The 19,674-nt window shown below is 43.1% G+C and overlaps 1 protein-coding gene across 10 annotated transcripts in view; it reads right to left on the minus strand.

Annotated features, from left to right (window-relative positions):
- RPS6KC1 (ribosomal protein S6 kinase C1) overlaps positions 1-19,674 on the minus strand; it is a 153,189-nt gene that overhangs the window by 107,943 nt on the left and 25,572 nt on the right. For 9 of the 10 annotated variants that reach the window (XM_037496710.2, XM_037496714.2, XM_037496707.2 and 6 more), the window contains 2 exons: positions 16,571-16,686; positions 11,102-11,195 (listed from right to left, as the gene is read on the minus strand). In XM_037496710.2, coding sequence (XP_037352607.1) covers positions 11,102-11,195; positions 16,571-16,686 — 210 coding nt within the window. The remainder of the gene's footprint in view (positions 1-11,101; positions 11,196-16,570; positions 16,687-19,674) is intronic. The other variant, XM_037496715.2, reaches the window with a different exon arrangement.

Raw genomic sequence — 19,674 nt, forward strand, 5'->3', positions numbered from 1 at the left:
ACTGCCGGACACAGGCATCCAGCTGCTTCAGTGCACCCTGCCCATCCCTGCACACTCTCTACAGCTCTGAAGGCAGCAACTTGACTCAATTTTGAAACTGAAATTGAAGAAAAGTCTTTACTTCAGCTTGTCATCAAAAAGCCTTTGCCACATGATCTTATTAGCTGTTTCTAGAGCTGACTCCAGTTCAGCTGGCTCTAACGAAACCAAAGAACGTTAGAGTGAGACAAAAAGCATTTGCATCCCGCCTCTAGAACCTACCCGTGACTGGTAGCAGGTTACTTAACATCAGATATTAAGCAAGGCTTTAGTTGAGAGAGAGTGAATGCATACAAAGCACAATAGCCTCCCATGAAATTATAACTATTACCGCAATTTTATGGTAATTATACAACTACTATCTTCAGTGGTGTAACAATCCATATCTTGGAGAAATATGCCATTTAGTATTTGGGGGTTTGGTTTTGTTTTGTTTTAAGATTGACTTTTTAGGAATTTTCTTAGCAACTTCCACAAGCTTTCAGAGAGATACAGTCTGCATTTAGTTTGACAAAAAACGAACATCAGATGTCACTGAACATTTAGCAGTGAAAATCATTTCTCCCATTTCACACAAGTACCTTCAGAGTACATTGTACAGAGTACAATTAAACTTTCTGTCTTATGACCTCACTTGACATTCTTAAAAAGGATTGAAGAGCTCAAGGAGTTTCTGTTTACATGAATTATATCCATAAATATTTGCCAATTCTGATATTTGGAAAATACTGAATTTTTAGATATTAAAATGCACAAGTTAGCATAGTTTCTATTTTCCAAAACAGAAACATTTAATGAGAAAAGTGGCATCATTACACCTTCAATATATTATTAATGGAAGATGTGGCATCAGATGACACTGATGCATCTTCCTACCTCAGTCTGTCATCACATGTAGTCCTGGTGGAAGGGCTTGAAGAAAATGTCACATGGATAGGTAACAGGAAATGGGGTATTTTAGAGACCCTTTCAGATAAGGATGATACTGTCCTGTGATACTACATCAAAACTTAGCAAGTGGTAGTTTCTCAAAGGTTAGTTGCCATGTGGAATATAAATTCCATTTACACTGCAATTCTTCGGTCTGTCTTGTACACTGGATGGCACTTCACCCATGCATGAGTCTGTAACACCACACATCAGTCATTCTGAAAACGCTAGTTCCGAGTTATGCAGATTTTCGGAATGTAGACAAATCTCATTAATACAGTGTCTTCCCAAACCACATTTGTTACCAGCACCACCAACTTCATTCAAAAACTTCTAAGTACTGGGAAAGCTGCTGCACTCCAAGTGGTAGATACAAGCTTTCCCAAATTCGGGGTGGAAAGCTCAAATGTTATCACTGGCCACAAGCACTGTTAGTTTTCCTTAAAGCATAGTTCACTTCATTCACTTTTGAAAAAATAACTGCCAGTACCCAAGTCAGAATGACAAGTCTGTCAACTGTTCTTTCAGAAAAGGTGGTCCCATGAAAACAGCTCACACCCCAAAAACCGCACAGGCCTCCCCCAGACACCCAGAGTCAGCAGGCAGGTGCTACGTGTACTCAAGGGTAAAGATTTCACAGCTAACTGCTTTTACGACATTGCAAACAACATTGCTTTTTCTTTAAAAAAGATTTATTTATACAAGAACCGGTGTACAGGCCATATGCGCGGGAGGGTAAGAGGATTCACCAGAGACAGAGCCAGGAACAGAACAGGCAGACTGACAAAATACACTGCTGAGGGGAGCAGCGGGCGAGACAGGAGAAGTCTGCTTCACCATGTGGGATTCTCGCCGGCCGGTTGGGATCGAACCCGCACTGCAGAAGCTGCAGAAAGCTTCACAGTGCAGCGCTCAACCACCTGCGCCACCAGGGAGGCCCACCAACGACATTTCTAAGTGGAATCAGCGTGAGTCTCAGTGCAAGTCTGGGCAGTGGCGACCACGATGGCCGGTGACCTTGTCTGGTGAGTGCTGGGCATGCAGGACCACCCACCAGGGTCGTGGCCTCACCCTGAAAGCGCCAACACACAAGATACTCCCCAGGAGGCTCCTGAATGGTCAGGGGCACCCAATGGCTGACAGCCACACTCTGGCATGGCTCTCCTGTATCAAGACAGAGATATGAGCACATAACAAGCAGAGCAGGGACCGCAGCTCATGCTTCCTGAACACTGCCTGCCAAGTTTCCGAGAAGAGCAGACAGCTTCCTCCAGACCATAAGTTAAGTCAAAACTAAAGGTGATGGACTCCATGTTCCAGATCAGGGAGTAACAAACTGTTTTTCGAGGACCTGAGAGAGAACCCCCCTGGGCTTGGTGGGCTGACACCTGATCTCTGTGTCACAGACAAGATAGGATACTGAAGTTTAAATTTCATATGATTTTCATATGCCACAAATAATATTCCACTCCATTATTTTAACCATTTACAAATGTTCAAACCATTCTTAGCTTGTGATTCATAAAAAAACAAAAGTAGTGGGGGCCTCCCCTGGTGGCTCAGAGGTTGAGCGCTGGGCTGCGAAGCTGCCCGCAGCCTCTGCAGTGCCAGTTCAATCCCCGGCCACCACCGGGGAGGGTCCCACATGGCGCGCAGACCTCTCCTGCCGCGCCTGCTGCTCCCCTCAGCAGTGTATTTCATCGGTCTGTCTGTTCTGTTCCCCACTCTGGCTCTGGTGAATCCTCTCACCCTCCCACGCTTCTGACTGTACCCAGTGCTTGTATAAATAAATAAATAAATCTTTAAAAAAAAAAAAATTAAGCAACTGCATGGTTTAAAAAAAAAAAAGTAGCAAGCTGGATTTGGCCCATGGGTCAAAGTTATTATAGATTCAAATTGGCAACTTCATATCAAAGTCAGGTTAAACAAACAGGTTACAGCAGCTAAGCTCAAATTTCCAGTCAGCTCCAGACACTACTCTGGCCACTGACCTTGTGTGTTCAGGTTTCTTGTTTTCAGGTCCTTGGAATGCCCATAAAGAACTAATTTTGTTCCCGAAAAGTAACAATTTCATTAATCCACAATCTCAGCTGACATTCACTGGACCAAGTGGAAATCTTCTCAATTCTGACATTTCAACTACACAGACACTAACTTCAAAAGCAAAATCCTTTACAGCAATTTATAAAAGTATCTGTCCACTGTTCTGAGAAATGTATAAACTTTGTCAGAGACTTTTTTTTATAATTTTTAGATATTTTATATATCTCAGTGCAAATTTCTCTCCTCAAAGGATGTCCATATGTAATCTGATGCACTGAAATGAACAAATAGACACAGTTTTTAAAAATGCTCTGGTTCACACTTCTGATCACACATGCAAGGACGCTGCTGGATCTCGAGACTGCTTGTGGGGCCTTGTCACCGCTGCCTTGACAGCACCCATAATGCTGCACTGCCTCGGCTCTGCCTGACCTCGCTTCTGCACAAGGACACCAGCACAGGGCAGGAGGGCGCAGCTAGGTGCCTGCACTTTCTCGGCTCTGGATCCCCAAAACCCAGTGACATCACCACAATTCCCCTTACCTTGCTAACCCTGCTTATTAACAAAGGAAATCATGATGAAGTTAAATTAGGTCAGAAAAATAAGACAATCAAAACACATAGGGAGAAAGTCAGGAAAATAAAATACTAAGTACTCTATGCAAATAATTTCCTTTTCAATTCTGCCTAATTCTAAATGAAGAATGTTTCAAAGCAAACAAAATTAACAGGTGAGAAAGAGGAATCTTTTTAACCTACTGGAAGAAGCCAAAGGAAACAAAAAGACGACTTCTTTGGTTTAACCTAATCTGGAGGACAGCTTGGCAATGCCCACCAATGCCCAAAGATGCTTGTATCTTTGACCCAGAAATTCAGCAATTGATATGACAAACGAAGAGCTGCATAAAAAGAATACCCTTCATGAGAATTAGAAAACTTGGAAGCAACAAATGTTAACAGTAGGAGGTCATGGCACATGCCTATGGTAAAATTTATGTGGCTTTTTAGGTGTTACAGAAGAACTTTTCACACTAAAATCTTCACAATGTACTATGCAAAATGATGGCCTCCAGAGACTGCACACACCACTGTGCATGGAGGGACAGTCTAGACACTCACTTGCCCTGAGTCTCCTGCGGGGCGGGGGTTCCAAAAGCCCATGAAGGGAGACGCAGCAGGAGCTCAAGCTGGCACCTGCTGGGGGATGAAGAGGCTGACAGACATGGTTCTGGAAACACGGGCCTGTCTGAAGCCTTGGTGGCAAGTGCCAGGAAGTCCTAACTTCAGAGAGGACCTGGAAGTGGTTGTAAAGGTCTTCAGGGTCCCTCATCCTGACCAATCTTCTTCCGTTAATTCTACCCTGAAGATGTGCCCACCGCGCCAGAGGCCCAGCCCTGTCCATCCCCTCAGCCACGCACTGCGACACACCATCTGCTGGCCTGCTCTCCTCCAGAGCTACGCAGTCTCTGAACCCCCTTGGAGAAGCATCCCCCAACCAGCTCAAGAGGGAGGCTCTCCTTCACACCATGCCATAACTCATGTATACAAGCACATGTGCGTGGTGTGTGCCTGTACTGCATGTATGTACACACATACACACACACATACACACATGTACACACACACTCAGTCCCAGTTTATTCAAACACTTAATATGGTATTTGTTCAAATCCTTGAAATCACAGTCCAGTCACTCACTCTCTTTTATACAAAAATAAGTGAATATAAAAATACACAAATATCACATGAAGTGGAGACCAGCTCCCTAGAACCCACAAGAAAGTTAACAAGCAAGACGCAGGGAACAGCCACTAAACATGAGGTTCTCCACTAAGAGCAAAAAGAACAGTGGGCGAGGCGAGGCAGCAACTGACAATACAGAGACGAGGTGTCAAAAGCCGCCAGCCAACTTCTCTCCATCCCCAAAGAGGCATGAGTGTACAAGGCACGTCCTGCACCACCACCGCATCTGTTTTGGAAAGGACTGTGGGGAGAGGGAGCGAGAGGGCATCCAAGGCTCTAGGGAAGCATTCTGCCTTTGGGCTCCCATCACAGAGTCAAGTCTTGAGGCTATTAGAGGCCCCAGGTGGGAGCTGAAAAGCAGCTACAGACAACTTCGACACCCCCCTCCCCATCTACCTACCTGCCCTCACCTCTGCGCTTTGAACCTCTCAGAGCAGGGCCATGGAGTGAGATCTGTCTCTGAAAGACAGGCACCTGGAGAAAAGGCTGAAAATACTATGAACTATCAGAAATCTGTATTTGAAGACCATTTACAAAAATAAAAAGATCCATTTCCTTTAGAACGGGTGGTCTCTCAAGGTAGACTATATTTAAAATCAAGGCCTCACTGTTATCATCTCACAGCTTTCAGGGAGCCCCAAGGCTCAGATGCTGGCAGTCAACCCAGGGAACCCTCCTTTTCTTCGTAGCGATGACCCACACTTCACAGGTTTTGTGGGGTATCCAGCCCACAGGGCAAAGGTCGCCCCTAGGGAGTAGACATAGGGACTGAGCTCCAGCAAGAAGCTGCACAGATGTGACTGGAAGTAATACCTCTGTCTAAAACTTGACACCAGCTGACACTCCTGTCCTGGACCCCAATTCGGCATCTAGTGATAGCTCTTACTAAAAAGATCCACTCCTGTTAAGCCTCCCATTTTTATAAGGTGCTTGCAACATGTGTATACTTAACCATTGGAAACTTATTAAAAGGATGTCAGAGTATCAATTGTGCATTTGGTGAAAACAGAACAAGCTCAGAAACCACCACATTCATCACAATGACAGTCCCAAGGCTGTGTGTCATAAAGAACACAGATGTGGGCCTCCCTGGTGGCCTAGGGGTTGAATCTCAGTATTATCACCACTGTGGTCTGAGTTCCATCCCCTCCCCAAGGAGCTGACCCACATGGTGCAGCAGACCTCTCCTGTCTCCCCACTGTTCTCAGCAGTGTATTTCAGTAGATCTGCCTATTCTGCTCCCCACTCTGTCTCCAGTGAATCCTCCCATACACACCCCCCACACCTCTGGCTTACACCTCAGATTTTGTATGCGTAAATAAACAAAAATAAATCTTTGGAAAAAAAAGATGTGGGAGCAGCGCCCCCTCCTGACATGCCTCACACACTGCAACTCTCCATCTGCTCTGCACAGCAAATCTGTCCAGGGCATTCATGGGACCCACGCTCTTCTTTCTAAAACAAACACGTGGGGGCCTCCCTGGTGGCACTAGGGGTTAAGACGCAGCACTATGAAGCTATTCACAGCCATTGTAGCACGAGTTCAATCCCCAGCCAGGGAGGTGACCCACATGGTGCAGCAGACCTCTCCTGTCTCCCCACTGCTCCCCTCAGCAGTGGATTTCAGTCAATCCACCTGTTTTGCTCCCCACTCTTCTCTGAGGAATCCTCTTATACCCCGCATTTCTGGCCTGCATCCCAGCTCTTGAAAGCATAAATAAATAAATCTTTAAAAAAAAAAAAAAAAGGAATTCTCACTGCCTCCTCATGTGAGGGCACAGTCCTGTGACTGCTGTCCAACACCGGAGGCACCTGGCTGCCTTAAGCACAGGGCTTAGCGTCGCTGAAATGCCAATAATTAACTGTAAACTAAAGGATTCAGGTATTTGCTCCTAATGTTCCTTCTACTCTAGAACCTAGTTCCCTGATGTGTACTTCTGTATCTCTCACCTGGCCTGGAAACTCCTAATGGCCAACAGGAGTTTTACCTCAATGGCACAGGAGTTTTACGAGTCAGTACTTACAATCTGTGCCATTTGTTTTATGCTCATGCACACATGCACACGCACACTCACACACACACACACACGATGCAGCCTTTTTTATTTTTGCCTGAGAGAAATGACCTGTTCTTTTTTACTGTTTATTTTACACTCCCCAACCAAAGAGAAGGCAACTAAATAAGGGATGGTGAATAAAAGTTAAGTAGGTAAGTACACAAAAGAAAAAAAAAGAGCTTCCAAGTGAATAAACATACTCCAATATAGTACAGGAGAGCCTCAAATAATCCCAGAACAACATTTGGAGTTCTTATGCTGACACCTAGTGGACATTTTTACTAACTTCTACTTTAAATTCTAATTACTTTAACCAGACTTGGTGTTTTGTCATGTGACACACGGACTTTAGAACAGATTCAGGTTACTAACAACTGAAAGAAAGTCCTTTTTTCAGAGGCCCTATCTCCTGGTGTCAACTTGGTCCACCAAATGAAAAGGAAAAAAAAATAAAATGGTATTTTGAAACAGAATTTTTTAAGGCTTAAATAACTACACCTTTTCAATTACCCCAATGCTTTAAATATAATCAATATCATTCAATTTAACAATTTAATTATATTCTTTATGCTAATATACATAATGGGAGGACTTACTACCCTGCCATAGAATAAACACACAAATTATAGACTGAAAAGTGATTTCAGCAATAGGTACTGTCCTCGAATGCACATCCCATTAAAATGGCCAGTTCAAGACAGCTTAATAGAGCTTTTCTGTAATTGTTAGAGCAGTCAGGGAGCTCAAAATGTGCATAATACAGGCAAAAAAATAAATAAAACAGATTCCACTACTCCAGCAGCTATCTAAGAATGTTCATTTTTAAGATCTGCATGACTTACTCCCTTTCTAGCCACACACACCTGGAAAACGTCGCTGCCAAAACTGCAAAGCAAGTCAAGTATGGGAAGAGGAAATGACACAAGTTACCAGATGAGACTATGGTAACATCAAAGGCCCCAGCTTCAAGGTCGGCATGGAATACAGCAACCTACATCCTTCCAACAGGCCGACAGATGAGAGAAACACGGCAAGAAGCTCAATTTCCACATGCAATTGGCCATGTTTCCACCGCTGTCACAATGACTTGACAGCTACATGTAATCCAGCAACAAGTAGACGCTTATAATGGAAATGAGGTGTTGTCAATGAAATTGTTCATCTTTGAAAAAATAGTCTAATTTCCTTCAAATTCCCTAAGGAAATAACCATCGCTGCATTTTTAAAACATCAAACATTAACTTTATCTAAAAACCCAATGAATACCTTTATAATTTTCCATTTCAGGTTAGATAAAATACTTACCAGTATATCACCAAATTACTGATTTTAGGGCACCTTAAAGGGTTTCCTTGACCCCATTATACTATAAAATTACATAAATTTTTTAAAAAGCCTGGCCCATCTTAAGTGCTGTGAGGGCTCAGGGGACCAGAACAGAGGTACCAGCACTGGGAGTCAACCCCCTTTCTCCTCCATCCTGGAACCAGGAGTGCTGGGTCAACCAGCTGGGGTCCTGCCTGCTACTTCCCCTCCCCACTCCCTCACTCTTTAAAGAGAAAAATAAGACCCCAAATTCAACTCTTGATGTTTTCCTCACAAAAACTTTCATTTCAAGGTAAATTAAGGCCTCTGATTGCGTTTTTATGGTGCTAACAAAAATAATGATCACTTAGCCTCTACATTTGTTCTCTGAGAAGTGATACACCTGCCGTGTCATTCACACTCATATGATAGACCTTGAAACCCCAGACTGTATTAAGATCTGCCCCTCTGGCTCTTTCCACTGGCAAACAAATTCAGGTATGACAAATGGATCCCCCTTCAAAACACCATTGAAAATGCTCAGAGGAGCTGGGCAGGCGAGAATCACCTCCTAGCATTTTGGCTCTAAACCCCAAGCACAGGCACTGCGGCCACGCTCTCCAGCCCCTGCTTCACTGTCTAGCGGTGGGCCTGCCTGGTTGCCACTCCCCTGCTCCTGTACTACAAGATGCCTCCCTGGCTATCTCTCAGGTTTGCACACCTTTTGGTGTGAATATTCCCTTTGTCGAGCACACCAGACAATCACATGTTTAAAAGTCATTTCCCCTCTCAAATAGCAATGAATTTGCAAGCTGTCTGACACTGTGATCTGTGTTTGTCAACAAGGTGTACTTTAGCAGGACTAATTGGCCCAGCAGTTCCAGTACCAAGCTTTTTTTCCTCCCTGCATGCTGGTGTGTTTTAGAAACAGGAATTGGGTCGAAGACTAGACTGTGCACTGAAAGGATAAAAGGTCAGTCTCACTTTTAGGTATGCATAAGACTTTTCATGTGCTTTCAACAAAAATACCATCCCCCAGCTCCTCTCATAAAGCATATTCCCGAGAGAAATTCTTCCAAGGAAAGGCCGCCCTTTTGGAATTTCAACAGTAAACTCGAAGACAACCATTTTAGTTGTGGTAGCCCACCTGGCACAGGTGCCAGGGCCCCACTCATGCTTGTCAACTAAGTAAGTGGTAAGTGGCAGACTCTCTGGATCTCAGAAGGTTCCAGCATGAACAAGAAGTTCCTGGCTTTAGCTCCTCTCTCCTTTAACGGTCACCCAGCTGCCCGGCTACCCTGCACAGCCCACCCTACCTGAGAAAACCAGGCCAAGAAACTCATTCCTAATAACCATGCTCCTTCACTTCTCTCCAAGGCCATGGCAAGGACAAGAGCTCCGAACTGCTCCAGCCATACTCTCCTTAAACCACACTGAGCTCCTGAGACTCCATCTTCTCACTGACGCTGACCCTGGACAGCAAAAGCTGTAACCATGCCCAAAGCATGCAACTTCTGTGCCCGTATCAGAACCTGAGAAAAGGTCTGCATGTCCCAAGTCCGCACTCCTCATGAATACTTTCCAACAAGCAGCATGACTGTCCTCCTTGCCTGCCATAGGATGTCACAGAAACAGTACATTTTACAGATGGAAAAATACACCTCTTTCTCAAGAGTAGGAATCTCAGAGACAACAGCTATATCAAGCTTATCCCAGAAAAGTTATCTTCCAAGAAATTAGTTCTAGAAATAGAATCATCCTGGAATTCCCAAACTTGGATTAAATTTTCCAAAGCCTAGCAAAGCTCTCAGAATAAAAATAGGCACCAGGGTATATAGCCCTCTCCCCCCACACACATACAAAATTAAATTTAATTTAAAATTACTGCCAAAGATGTTCTTCTAGGACCTCAGCTGACTCAGGATGGAACCTGGGCCTGCACAGCACAGGGAGCAGTGGGTGAGAGTCTGGACTGTGCTTCTGAGTCACAGGGGCCTCTGACAAGGTAGAAGAGCAAATCGAAGCTTTTCTTCTCAATGCCGCGGCACCAAAAAGTAAGTAAGCTACAAGTACATCAGTCCACACAAAGGATGACGACTGCTGCTCCTGCCACATCAAGCCCTGAGTTTTCTGCATGAGACAGTGTCAGCATGCGGGTGGTGGTGTACCTCAGGGGATCACTGCCGCCACACTACCGTCCTGTGAGTCGCAACACGCCCTCCTATACCCTAAACCCAGCCAAGAAAGACCCAGAGGTGTTGTCCGTCTGTTACTTCACCTTCATATAAACTAGGCCTCAGGCACCTCGAACACAGCTATTGTTAGAACCCTCCCCACCCCTGTCTGCAAATCTGGTGGTGGTGGTAGGATTTTTTGCTTTTTTTTTTTTTTTTTTTTTTTTTTTTTGGTCTTTTTTCTAAAATTTTCCCTGGAAGAAAACTACTAAGAACCAGATTTAAGTGTTTCACATCTTCACAGAAACTCAACAATGCCATAAAAGAGGAACTGCGTCAAGAAATTAATCATTCTTGAATTCAAGTGACTAGAGGTACAATGATCACTTTGGGTTAGAATACACATCATTATAGAACATCAAGACTCTAGAATTTTAGGTTCCTTCTTTCTGGATATATGATAACCTTTGAAGCTATTCTTGGAATTAACTGTCCAACACGTCAGATGCTGCTAGTCCCCTCCAGCCAGGCATTCCTGCACTAGGCGACACCCAACCTGAAGACTCCCTCTACCACAGGTCACCAAAGCCAAGATGCTATTGTAAGACAAGTCATGTTCTCAATCACTGAAAAGGCAAAGTTGTCAGTTAAGTGTGAGGAATCAACCCAATACCATGTACCCAGAATCAGTAAAAGAAATGAAGGAAAAAAGCCTTAGCATATTATCAAATTCCTCTATTTGTTGCAACACAGATATGATTTCATCTTCTGTAATCAAAACCACTAAATGAAAAAAATCACATCTCTTACCTTCTGCGCTGCACTCAGCAACGCTATCAAGGAGGGAATCCGAGCACCCTTCAGCAGGACCGATCAGCTCAGAACCATCATGGATGACTCCGCCCTAAAGAGACGGTAACAACCATGTTTCACTGTCAAAAGGTGTGTTTTAAAAATCAGTAACAAGTGAACAAATTAACTCAACTGAACATGTAGTTAAGGACTGCAGAAACTCTTCAGTTATTAAACTAGGTTATAATTGCTTTTGAAAAATCTATATTGACTCTGCGATGATGATAAATGCACCACAGCAGGCAAGGCCTGAATAACAGATGCCCTGGGGGGAGATGGCGGTAACACAGGGAAACTCTATTTTCTGAACAATTTTTCTGTAAACCTAAACTTTCTAAGAATAGTCTATTATTTTAAAAATTCAATAGGAATATTACCATGTTTATAATATCTGGGTTTTTGTTTACTCTAAATCTACCTAAAGTATTCATTTTATTAAAAATGCAGGGGGAAACCCTCACCAGTTTAGAACAGGGTTCAGTATCCTTCATGCAACTGTATCAAATTTAAAACTTCAACATTATCACACAGCATCTCAGGTGTACCTTTGAGAACCATTTAGATACAATGTAGGTAAAACAAAATAAATTTCAGATGTTTTCATTAAAGAGACATACTGTTAATAAAGTTGATCTCACTGTGTGACCACCATTGTAACTCTAGCAGAGGCCATGATTACCAGGTGAGGGGTGTGGGTGGTTGGTGTGGATGGTTGTGGCTGGGTCTTTATGGACTAAATGCCTAAGGGCTCATAACTTAAAGACCTGTAACTAATCAAAACAAGGATCAGCCACCCCTTACCATCTTCCCTCCTATCTTCCCTCCTACCTTCCAAGGGCAGGTCTATGTGCCAAATTACTTCCAGGACTGCAAAGCCCAGAGAGAACCATAAGAACCCTGCGCCACTCCTACACCAGCACACATAACTCAACCACCACCTCCCTGACAGGCTTCCAGTTTATCTCTCAAGAGAAATGAGAGATGGTGCCTCTGAGGTTACCAATTTTTACGTGCCTGAAGTGAACTTAAACTTTCAAAATTATTATTCTCTTTGGAAGCAAGAATTTATATCTAGTCCATTAAAATATTCAAATCTCGGGGCCTCCCCGGTGGCGCAGCGGTTGAGCGCTGGGTTGCGAAGCTGCCCGCGGCCTCTGCGGCGCCGGTTCGATCCCCGGCTGCTCCCCGGCCACCAGAGGAGGGTCCCACATGGCGTGCAGACCTCTCCTGCCGCCCGCTGCTCCCCTCAGCAGTGTACTTCGGTCCTTCTGCCTGCTCTGCTCCCCGCTCTGGCTCTGGTGAATTCTCTCACCCTCCCGCGCTTCTGACTGTACCCAGTGCATGTATAAACAAAACAAACAAACAAACCAGCAAACAAATAAATAAAGCATGCCTCTATAAAAAAAAAAAAAAAATATTCAAATCTCAGCTTATATCTCAATTTTTCTACAAAAAAAAATTGGCTAATGCGCTGGTCCTTCGATTACTGCCATTTCACGCTGCGGAAATTTGTGGTAATTACTAAGACAACTCTGAGTTCTGATTTCCCCAAGGTCTGCCGGCACTGCTTATAACTTAGATCTGCTGCCAGTGACAGGTCTACCTTGGATTTAGTGTAGACAAAGTCATTCTTTAAACAACACCCATATCAACTCTTAAGAAAATGTGCAGGCATTCTTAAGACTTTTGATCAAGTTGCTTGCACTAAGTAACCCTGAAAGATAATACTGTTTTTTAATTAATTTTTTTACATCATTGTTCATTTTTTTACAATGTTTGATTTCTCCCCTCAGGTGTAATCCTCATAAAATTCCCACCACCACATTGTCCATGTCCATCACCATAGTCTCTTGTGCTCGTCCCTCCTGTTTTAACTCCTCTCCTTCCCCCTGCCCCATGTGGTATGTCTCAGGTCTATAGTTTGCCTGTTGTTTTTGTCTTTTTTTGTTGACATCTTGATCGGTTCCCCTGTATTCCTCCTATAAGTGAAACCATCAATATTTTTCTTTTTCCTCCTGACATTTCACTGAGTATGATTCCTTCTAGCTCCATCCCTGATGCTACAAATGGCATGTTTATCGTTTTTGACTGCTGAATAGTATTCCATTGTGTATATGTACTTTTTTTTAAATCTTTGGGCTCATTGTGTACATCTTCTTGATCCAAGAAGACACTTCAACGCCATTTAAAGAGACTAAATATTATGTTCTACTACCTCCAAATCAGTATCCTTCTCCCACCCAGTGTACTGTTCAAGCTATTTTCCGAGCTATTTTCCAAGATTAGCTAAACTGTTGAGATTCAACAGTTTAGATTTCCAAGATTCCTAAACTGTCCAATCGTTGCCTCCTCTTCTTTGGTCTCTCATTTTACAATGTGTAAAACAAGTATCTAACAGCAGGTATACTCAAAAATGCTCAACTCCCAAGGAAACAGAAGAGTTGACTCTGAGGCTTCCCCGGTGGGTCAGTGGGTTAAGTGTAGTGCTGTGAAGCTGTCCGCAGCCTCTGCCATGCCAGTTCGATTCCAGGCCGGCCAGGAAGATAACCACATGGCGTGGCAGACCTCCCCTGTCTCATCTGCTGCTCTCCTCAGCAGTGTCTTCAGTCCATCTGCTTGTTCTGTTCCCTGCTTTGTCTCTGGTGAATTCTCTCACCCTCCCGTGCCTCGGGCCTATACCCCAGTTCTTGTATAAATAAATAAATCTTTAAAAAAAAAAAAAGAGTTCACGCTGACCCAAATTTGAAGCCTACAATTTGACCTGTCTCCCCAGACTAGTTTTTCCAAACCTGTGGGCATGTGTTCACCTGCAAGACCACCTTTCATGATGTCTACAGAGCGACAGTCTCGCTTAATAATGTTGCCTGCCTTCCTCTACAGCCACAGACTCACCACCACATAGAAATGCCTGAACACACAAGACAGCCAGGCACTATGTGGGTCTAGGGTGGCCTTTCTCCACAGGTTTGTGTTAGGTGACAGGAGAAGCCAAATTCATGATCTCAGCCTTGTTGACAGAAAAATGAAAATTTAACCAACAAAAATCAGGACTTTTACTACCAACTTTTCCATTACTATTTCTATTACTCTAAGTCACAAGTCTATAATACCTTTCAAAAGATAACTCTTCAGTGAACTACAGTAGATCATAAAAATAAATTCCTTGTGAAGACTCACTAGCATTAGGAAAATTAAAACTCCCACCTCTCACATTCCTTGCTGGTCATACAATTTAAGAACTTTCTGGTCTACAAATATGTTGATTTTTGATTAAAGAGAAATAAATTATGGCATAATCACCTAATTTATTTTTAGAAGATTAAATAACAATAGGAATACTGTGGTAGTCAAAAACACTGGTATCAAGAAAAAGAATTTATATCCTGAAATTAGGCAGGAAAAGAGCAGTTTCTTCTGGGTTTGCTGCTTTGTTTTCAGCACAAAATAATTTTTATGTCAAAGAGCGTATTTGACATATTTGGCATATTTTCAGTGACATAGTCCAGCTTATAGCTTTGTGTCTATCTTCTTATAAAGAAAAATATAAATAGATTTGCTATATACAGTATTATATATATACCTTTGTATGCATATATAATATTACAGAGATTTACCTGGTTTGGCATTTATTAATACAGAATAGATATAATATGGTATATATAATATATTCTACAACTCTAAACTCCATAACATTATACTATTTTTAGCCTTGCTTTACAGAGAAGGACTCCAGGGTTCAGAGGCAGTAATAAAGCTTGCCAAAGTCCCACAGGTGTAAATGCTGGCACTGGGCTGGAGGTCAGCCATCTGGTTTTAAAACAACACTCTCGATTTTTGATCTTTCAGGCCACTGATATTTGACCATTAGTTTTTAAAAGATTGGTAAGTTCTTATTTAAACATTTAAGACAATCATAATGATAATTTAAGAGATGAATCTGGTAAATCACAGTAAAGAGGGGAAGGTAATCTGTTAGATTTAAAGTTCTGAGAGACATAGACACAAAGAGAAATTAACAATTCTGGGATTGTCTCTCTTTTCTGACCCTAACCCATTCAATTTGGCCACATATAAAAATTAAATTACTATACTGACTTCCATAGTTTAAACTATCATTGTCCTTTGGATGGTAGCTTAGTCTAGGATGAATGGATAACATTATTTTGATTATTACTATTATCATTACTAAAAGCATTATTTTCATATAATGACATTTTAAAAAATCACATTATTTTTATTGAGAAAATGTTGCTTTGAAAGACTGTATATGAGTTTGGGGTATAGGTAGACACCTCTTCAGATGTCTATTATACATGATAAATTACTTTTTGAATAACAGATATTTAATGACAGAGAATATTCACTCATTATATAGAAAATAAATGGAATTTTAATTACAACAATTGTTCTTTAAGGATTTCAAATAATCCCAATAATAATAATAATAATAATAATATCTACTAGGAACATCTACTATTCCTCATATAGGATTGATGTTGTACTTAAAATTTAACATAATTTATCACATTTTTTCTTACAACTCTCTTTTAATAGGAATATGTATCCCCCATTAATAGCCAATGGATAAAAACTCATAAAGAATAACTAACTGGGGCCTCCCTGGTGGCACAGACAGTTGAGCTGTGAAGCTATCTGCAGCCAGGGAGCAACCCACATGGTGCAGCAGACCTCTCCTGTCTCCCTGCTGCTCCCCTCAGCAGTGGATTTCAGTCAGTCTGCCTGTTCTGTTCCCACTCTGTCTCTGATGAATCCTCTCACCCCCCGCATCCTCTGGCCTGTAACCCAGTTCTTGTATGTATAAATGAATCTTAAAAAAAAACTGGTATCAAGGAATAATCTGTACAGGTTCAGTTCAAAATACATTAGATTATTATTAAAGATGATAAAGAACTCAGAATAAAGACCTTACATGTCAAGAAATTTCAAACACTACCCTCCAATGTGTTGGGGGTCATAGGTTTGTACAAGCTTATGTCTAAAGCTCCAGTGACTATTTTTGTCCCATCTTTACACAAAGTAATATAATTACAGCACATTTAATATGGACTTCTTGTGGCTTAGATCCCAAAGAGAAGTCTGCCTCTCAAAGACACCTCAAAAAGAGAACGTACTAGAGCTTCCTGATACTTAAGTTTTTAATGTATTTCAGCTATGACAGAGTGTCCTTTGCATCCATTTTTCAAAACCTGTGGATCAAAAACTTTATACAGCTCCACACTAAAAATAGAAGATATGCCACAGGCGTTGCTCTTCAGCTAATTCCTCCTAGTTCTCCTGAGTAATGAAATCCTAAAGTGAGCAACATATCCTGTTTAAAAAATAAGAATAGTTACATCTAGCTTTACTACAAATTAGGAAACAAAGGTATTTCACGTGACACGATGGAGTTCAGAAAGACAACCAAACCTTGAAAAACTCCTCAAGCTGTTTACTGCTGTAAAGAGCAGGAATATTGGCAGAGAACTGGAGCAGGTCCTCAGCACACTGTCTCCTCTCCTCAATGACACCTTCATCAAATCGCCCTGGAATCAAGAAACAACACTTAAGGGAAGAAGGCTCAGACTCCCAAATTTCTGTTCACTAGCTGCAAAGCAGCAGTGGCCTAAGGGTGCCCGTCTGCTGTTCTGTCTTCTGAAGGCTATCCACTCCCCACAATGGAAATCAGCAGGCCAGGAAAGAAAGTTTCTGCTTAAACAAGCAGCAGGGGTGTCAACTGAGAAATCAGTGGTGCTGACACCATTTCGGGCCTGTCATTGCAAGAAACTTCCCATTTAAGAATCTGGTGATTTAAAACTAAAGCTGAAAAGAGAATTATAAAAAGAACTCGAATGGTTTTCTATAGTCATTTAATGCTGTAATTACTCATATAATTTTCCTTTTTACTCTTTTTGATTTATAAAGGAGCTAAAAGGAGAAAATTATGAGAACATCTGTATATCGACGGGGTCAAAAACCTCAGCTTGAAGCAGAAAGCTTTTAAGCCCCACTCCGAGTGTGATGCTGTCAGGGAACATGACAGCTTGCGTGTGAGAAAAAGCACACACAGAGTGCCAGGGAGCTCTGCTTTACAAGGTGATCGAAAGGTGGTGTCACAGATTTTTTAAATGTTGCAATCTGAATGCTGAGAAGACATTTTCAAATAGGGCCACTCTGCCTCCAATCGGATAGCCTGTTGGCATCTGTCACATGCCATGGAGCACGCTGGCTGCCATGCAGCTTTAACAAAACACAAGGCCAGAAGAGGCACATCATCACATCAACAGTGTGAGTAGCTTTGCAAAATGTTAACAGAAAACAGGCGCAGAGAGATTCCTTATCCTATCAGCCAAGGCAAGACTCTGAAATGGAACTACTACATTCCCTCAGCTCACCATTCTACCACCGGCTACCTGTACAATCTCAGGCACAGGATCACCTCACAGGTAAATGGAGAAAGTGAACCTTGCAGGTAAGGCTCCTAGGCCCACGCCCGCCATGTGCAGCCATCCAGGGTGCCTCTGATCCACAGGCACCATCATGGGATCTGGCACACAGAACATGCTAGCAAACTCTGGTTGACAATATGTGAACACTGAAAACTTAGAAAAACTTTCTATAGAAAGTAACTGTCAGGGCCTCCTTGGTGGCACAAGAGGGTAAGCACAGCACTATGAAGCTATCCTCAGCCTCTGCAGCATGAGTTTAATCCCCGGCCAGCAAGGAAGCAACCCACATGGCACAGCAGACCTCTCCTGTCTCACCCACTGCTCCCCTCAGCAGTGTACTTCTGTCAATTTGCCTGTTCTGTTCCCCACTCTCTCTCTGGTGAATCCTCTCACCCCTTGGACCTCTGGCCTAGACCCCAGTTCTTGTGTGCATAAATAAATAAATCAAAGGAAGGAAAGGAAAGGAAGGAAGGGAAGGGAGGGAAGGAAGAGAGGGGAGGGAGAGGAGGGAATGGGGGAGGGAGAGGAGAGAGGGGGAAGGGAGGAGAGAAAGGAGGGAGGGAGGGAGGGAGGGAGGAACTGTCTTGGACCTCCTGGTGGCCTAGGGGTTAAGTTTCAGCGCTGTCACCCCTAGGCCTGAGTTCTATCCCCAGCCAGGGAGCTGACCCACATGGCATGACAGACCCCTCCTGTCTCCCTGCTGCTCCCCTCAGCAGTGGATTTCAATTTCAGCCTGTTCTGCTCCCCACTCTGTCTCTAGTGAACCCTCTCATCCCTGCACCTCGGCCTACACTCCAGTTCTACAGATAAATAAATCTTTAAAAAAAAAAAAAGAAAAGAAAAGAAACAAACTATCTTACTGTGGGACATTCTCTCCTAGAAGAGCTATCTCTCACTAACAGGAAATCTTGATAGAAGGCCCACATACCAAATGCTAGTCTCAATGGATGGGTTTCAGAGACAACATTCCTACAAAATTCCATGCAGAGGTACACAGATACATTTTTCTAGGAGAAGGGTCTGGGACTTATAAGCATCCTCAAGAGTCCATGGCCTGGGGCAGCAAGCGAGTAGAGGCCAGTTAGAGGATCCTCCAGTAAACTGCTCTATTCACCATGGAACAGGCCACCCCAATACCTACCCTCACTATCTTCCTTAGTAAAATCAGTCCCATGGGGTAGGGGTGGGGAAGGTTATAATCTCCAGCTGGCCTTGCAGTTACATATAGATGCAGACTAAGTTCTGCCTAATAACTTAATAAAAGTCATACTGCAGCTTCCCAGACCCTTGTGAGACAGCTGATATAAGCCTGTCCCTTTCAGAAGGACTGGAGGCCCCAGGGAGGCGGGAGGCTGGGAACCTGGATTTCAGAGCACTGCAAAGCGGCACCACCTGCGCTGCCTCCAGAGCTGAAGTTGTGACAAAGATCAGCTTCAAACGGTTTTAAGTTTTGTCACAAGTAACCAAGCCTACTTTAATCCATTATGCTAAATCTATTTTTCTATCATCTCCCAGTCATATGCAATAACTGAATTAAACTCAGGTCTCATAATTTAAAAAAAAAAAAATCACATCTAAAATGACTGCTGGCCGAGCAAAAATATTCTCTGGAAACAAGCTTCCAAAAGCCCCAACTATACAGCAAATTCCCTGGCCTGAACACAACAGAAGTTATTCAATCTAGGGAAAATGCGCTGGAGAAAAACAGGTTTAACTGACAGCTAAATGTCCATTATTCCTCTTAACTAAATTAGAAATTAAGTATGCAGTGGTGCTTTTGATTATTGTCCAATATATGAATTCTTTAAACAAAAGAGCAAATACCAGTGCTCGTGAATAGTAGTAATTTTGTGAACACCTATCATCTTAAAACAGAAAGTGCACACGGGGCCTCCCCGGCGCAGCGGTTGAGCGCTGGGTTGCAAAGCTGCCCGCGGCGGGAGGGAGGGAGGGAGGGAGGGAGGGAGGGAGGGAGGGGGGAGGGGGGGAGGGGGGGGGGGGAGGGAGGGAGGGGGGGGAGGGAGGGAGGGGGGGGGAGGGGGGGGGGAGGGAGGGAGAGGGAGGGGGAGGGAGGGAGGGGAGGAA

This window comes from Talpa occidentalis, unplaced genomic scaffold, assembly GCF_014898055.3.
Source record: "Talpa occidentalis isolate TD23 unplaced genomic scaffold, MPIMG_talOcc4v2.1 talOcc4.8, whole genome shotgun sequence".
Taxonomy (NCBI): Eukaryota; Metazoa; Chordata; class Mammalia; order Eulipotyphla; family Talpidae; genus Talpa; species Talpa occidentalis.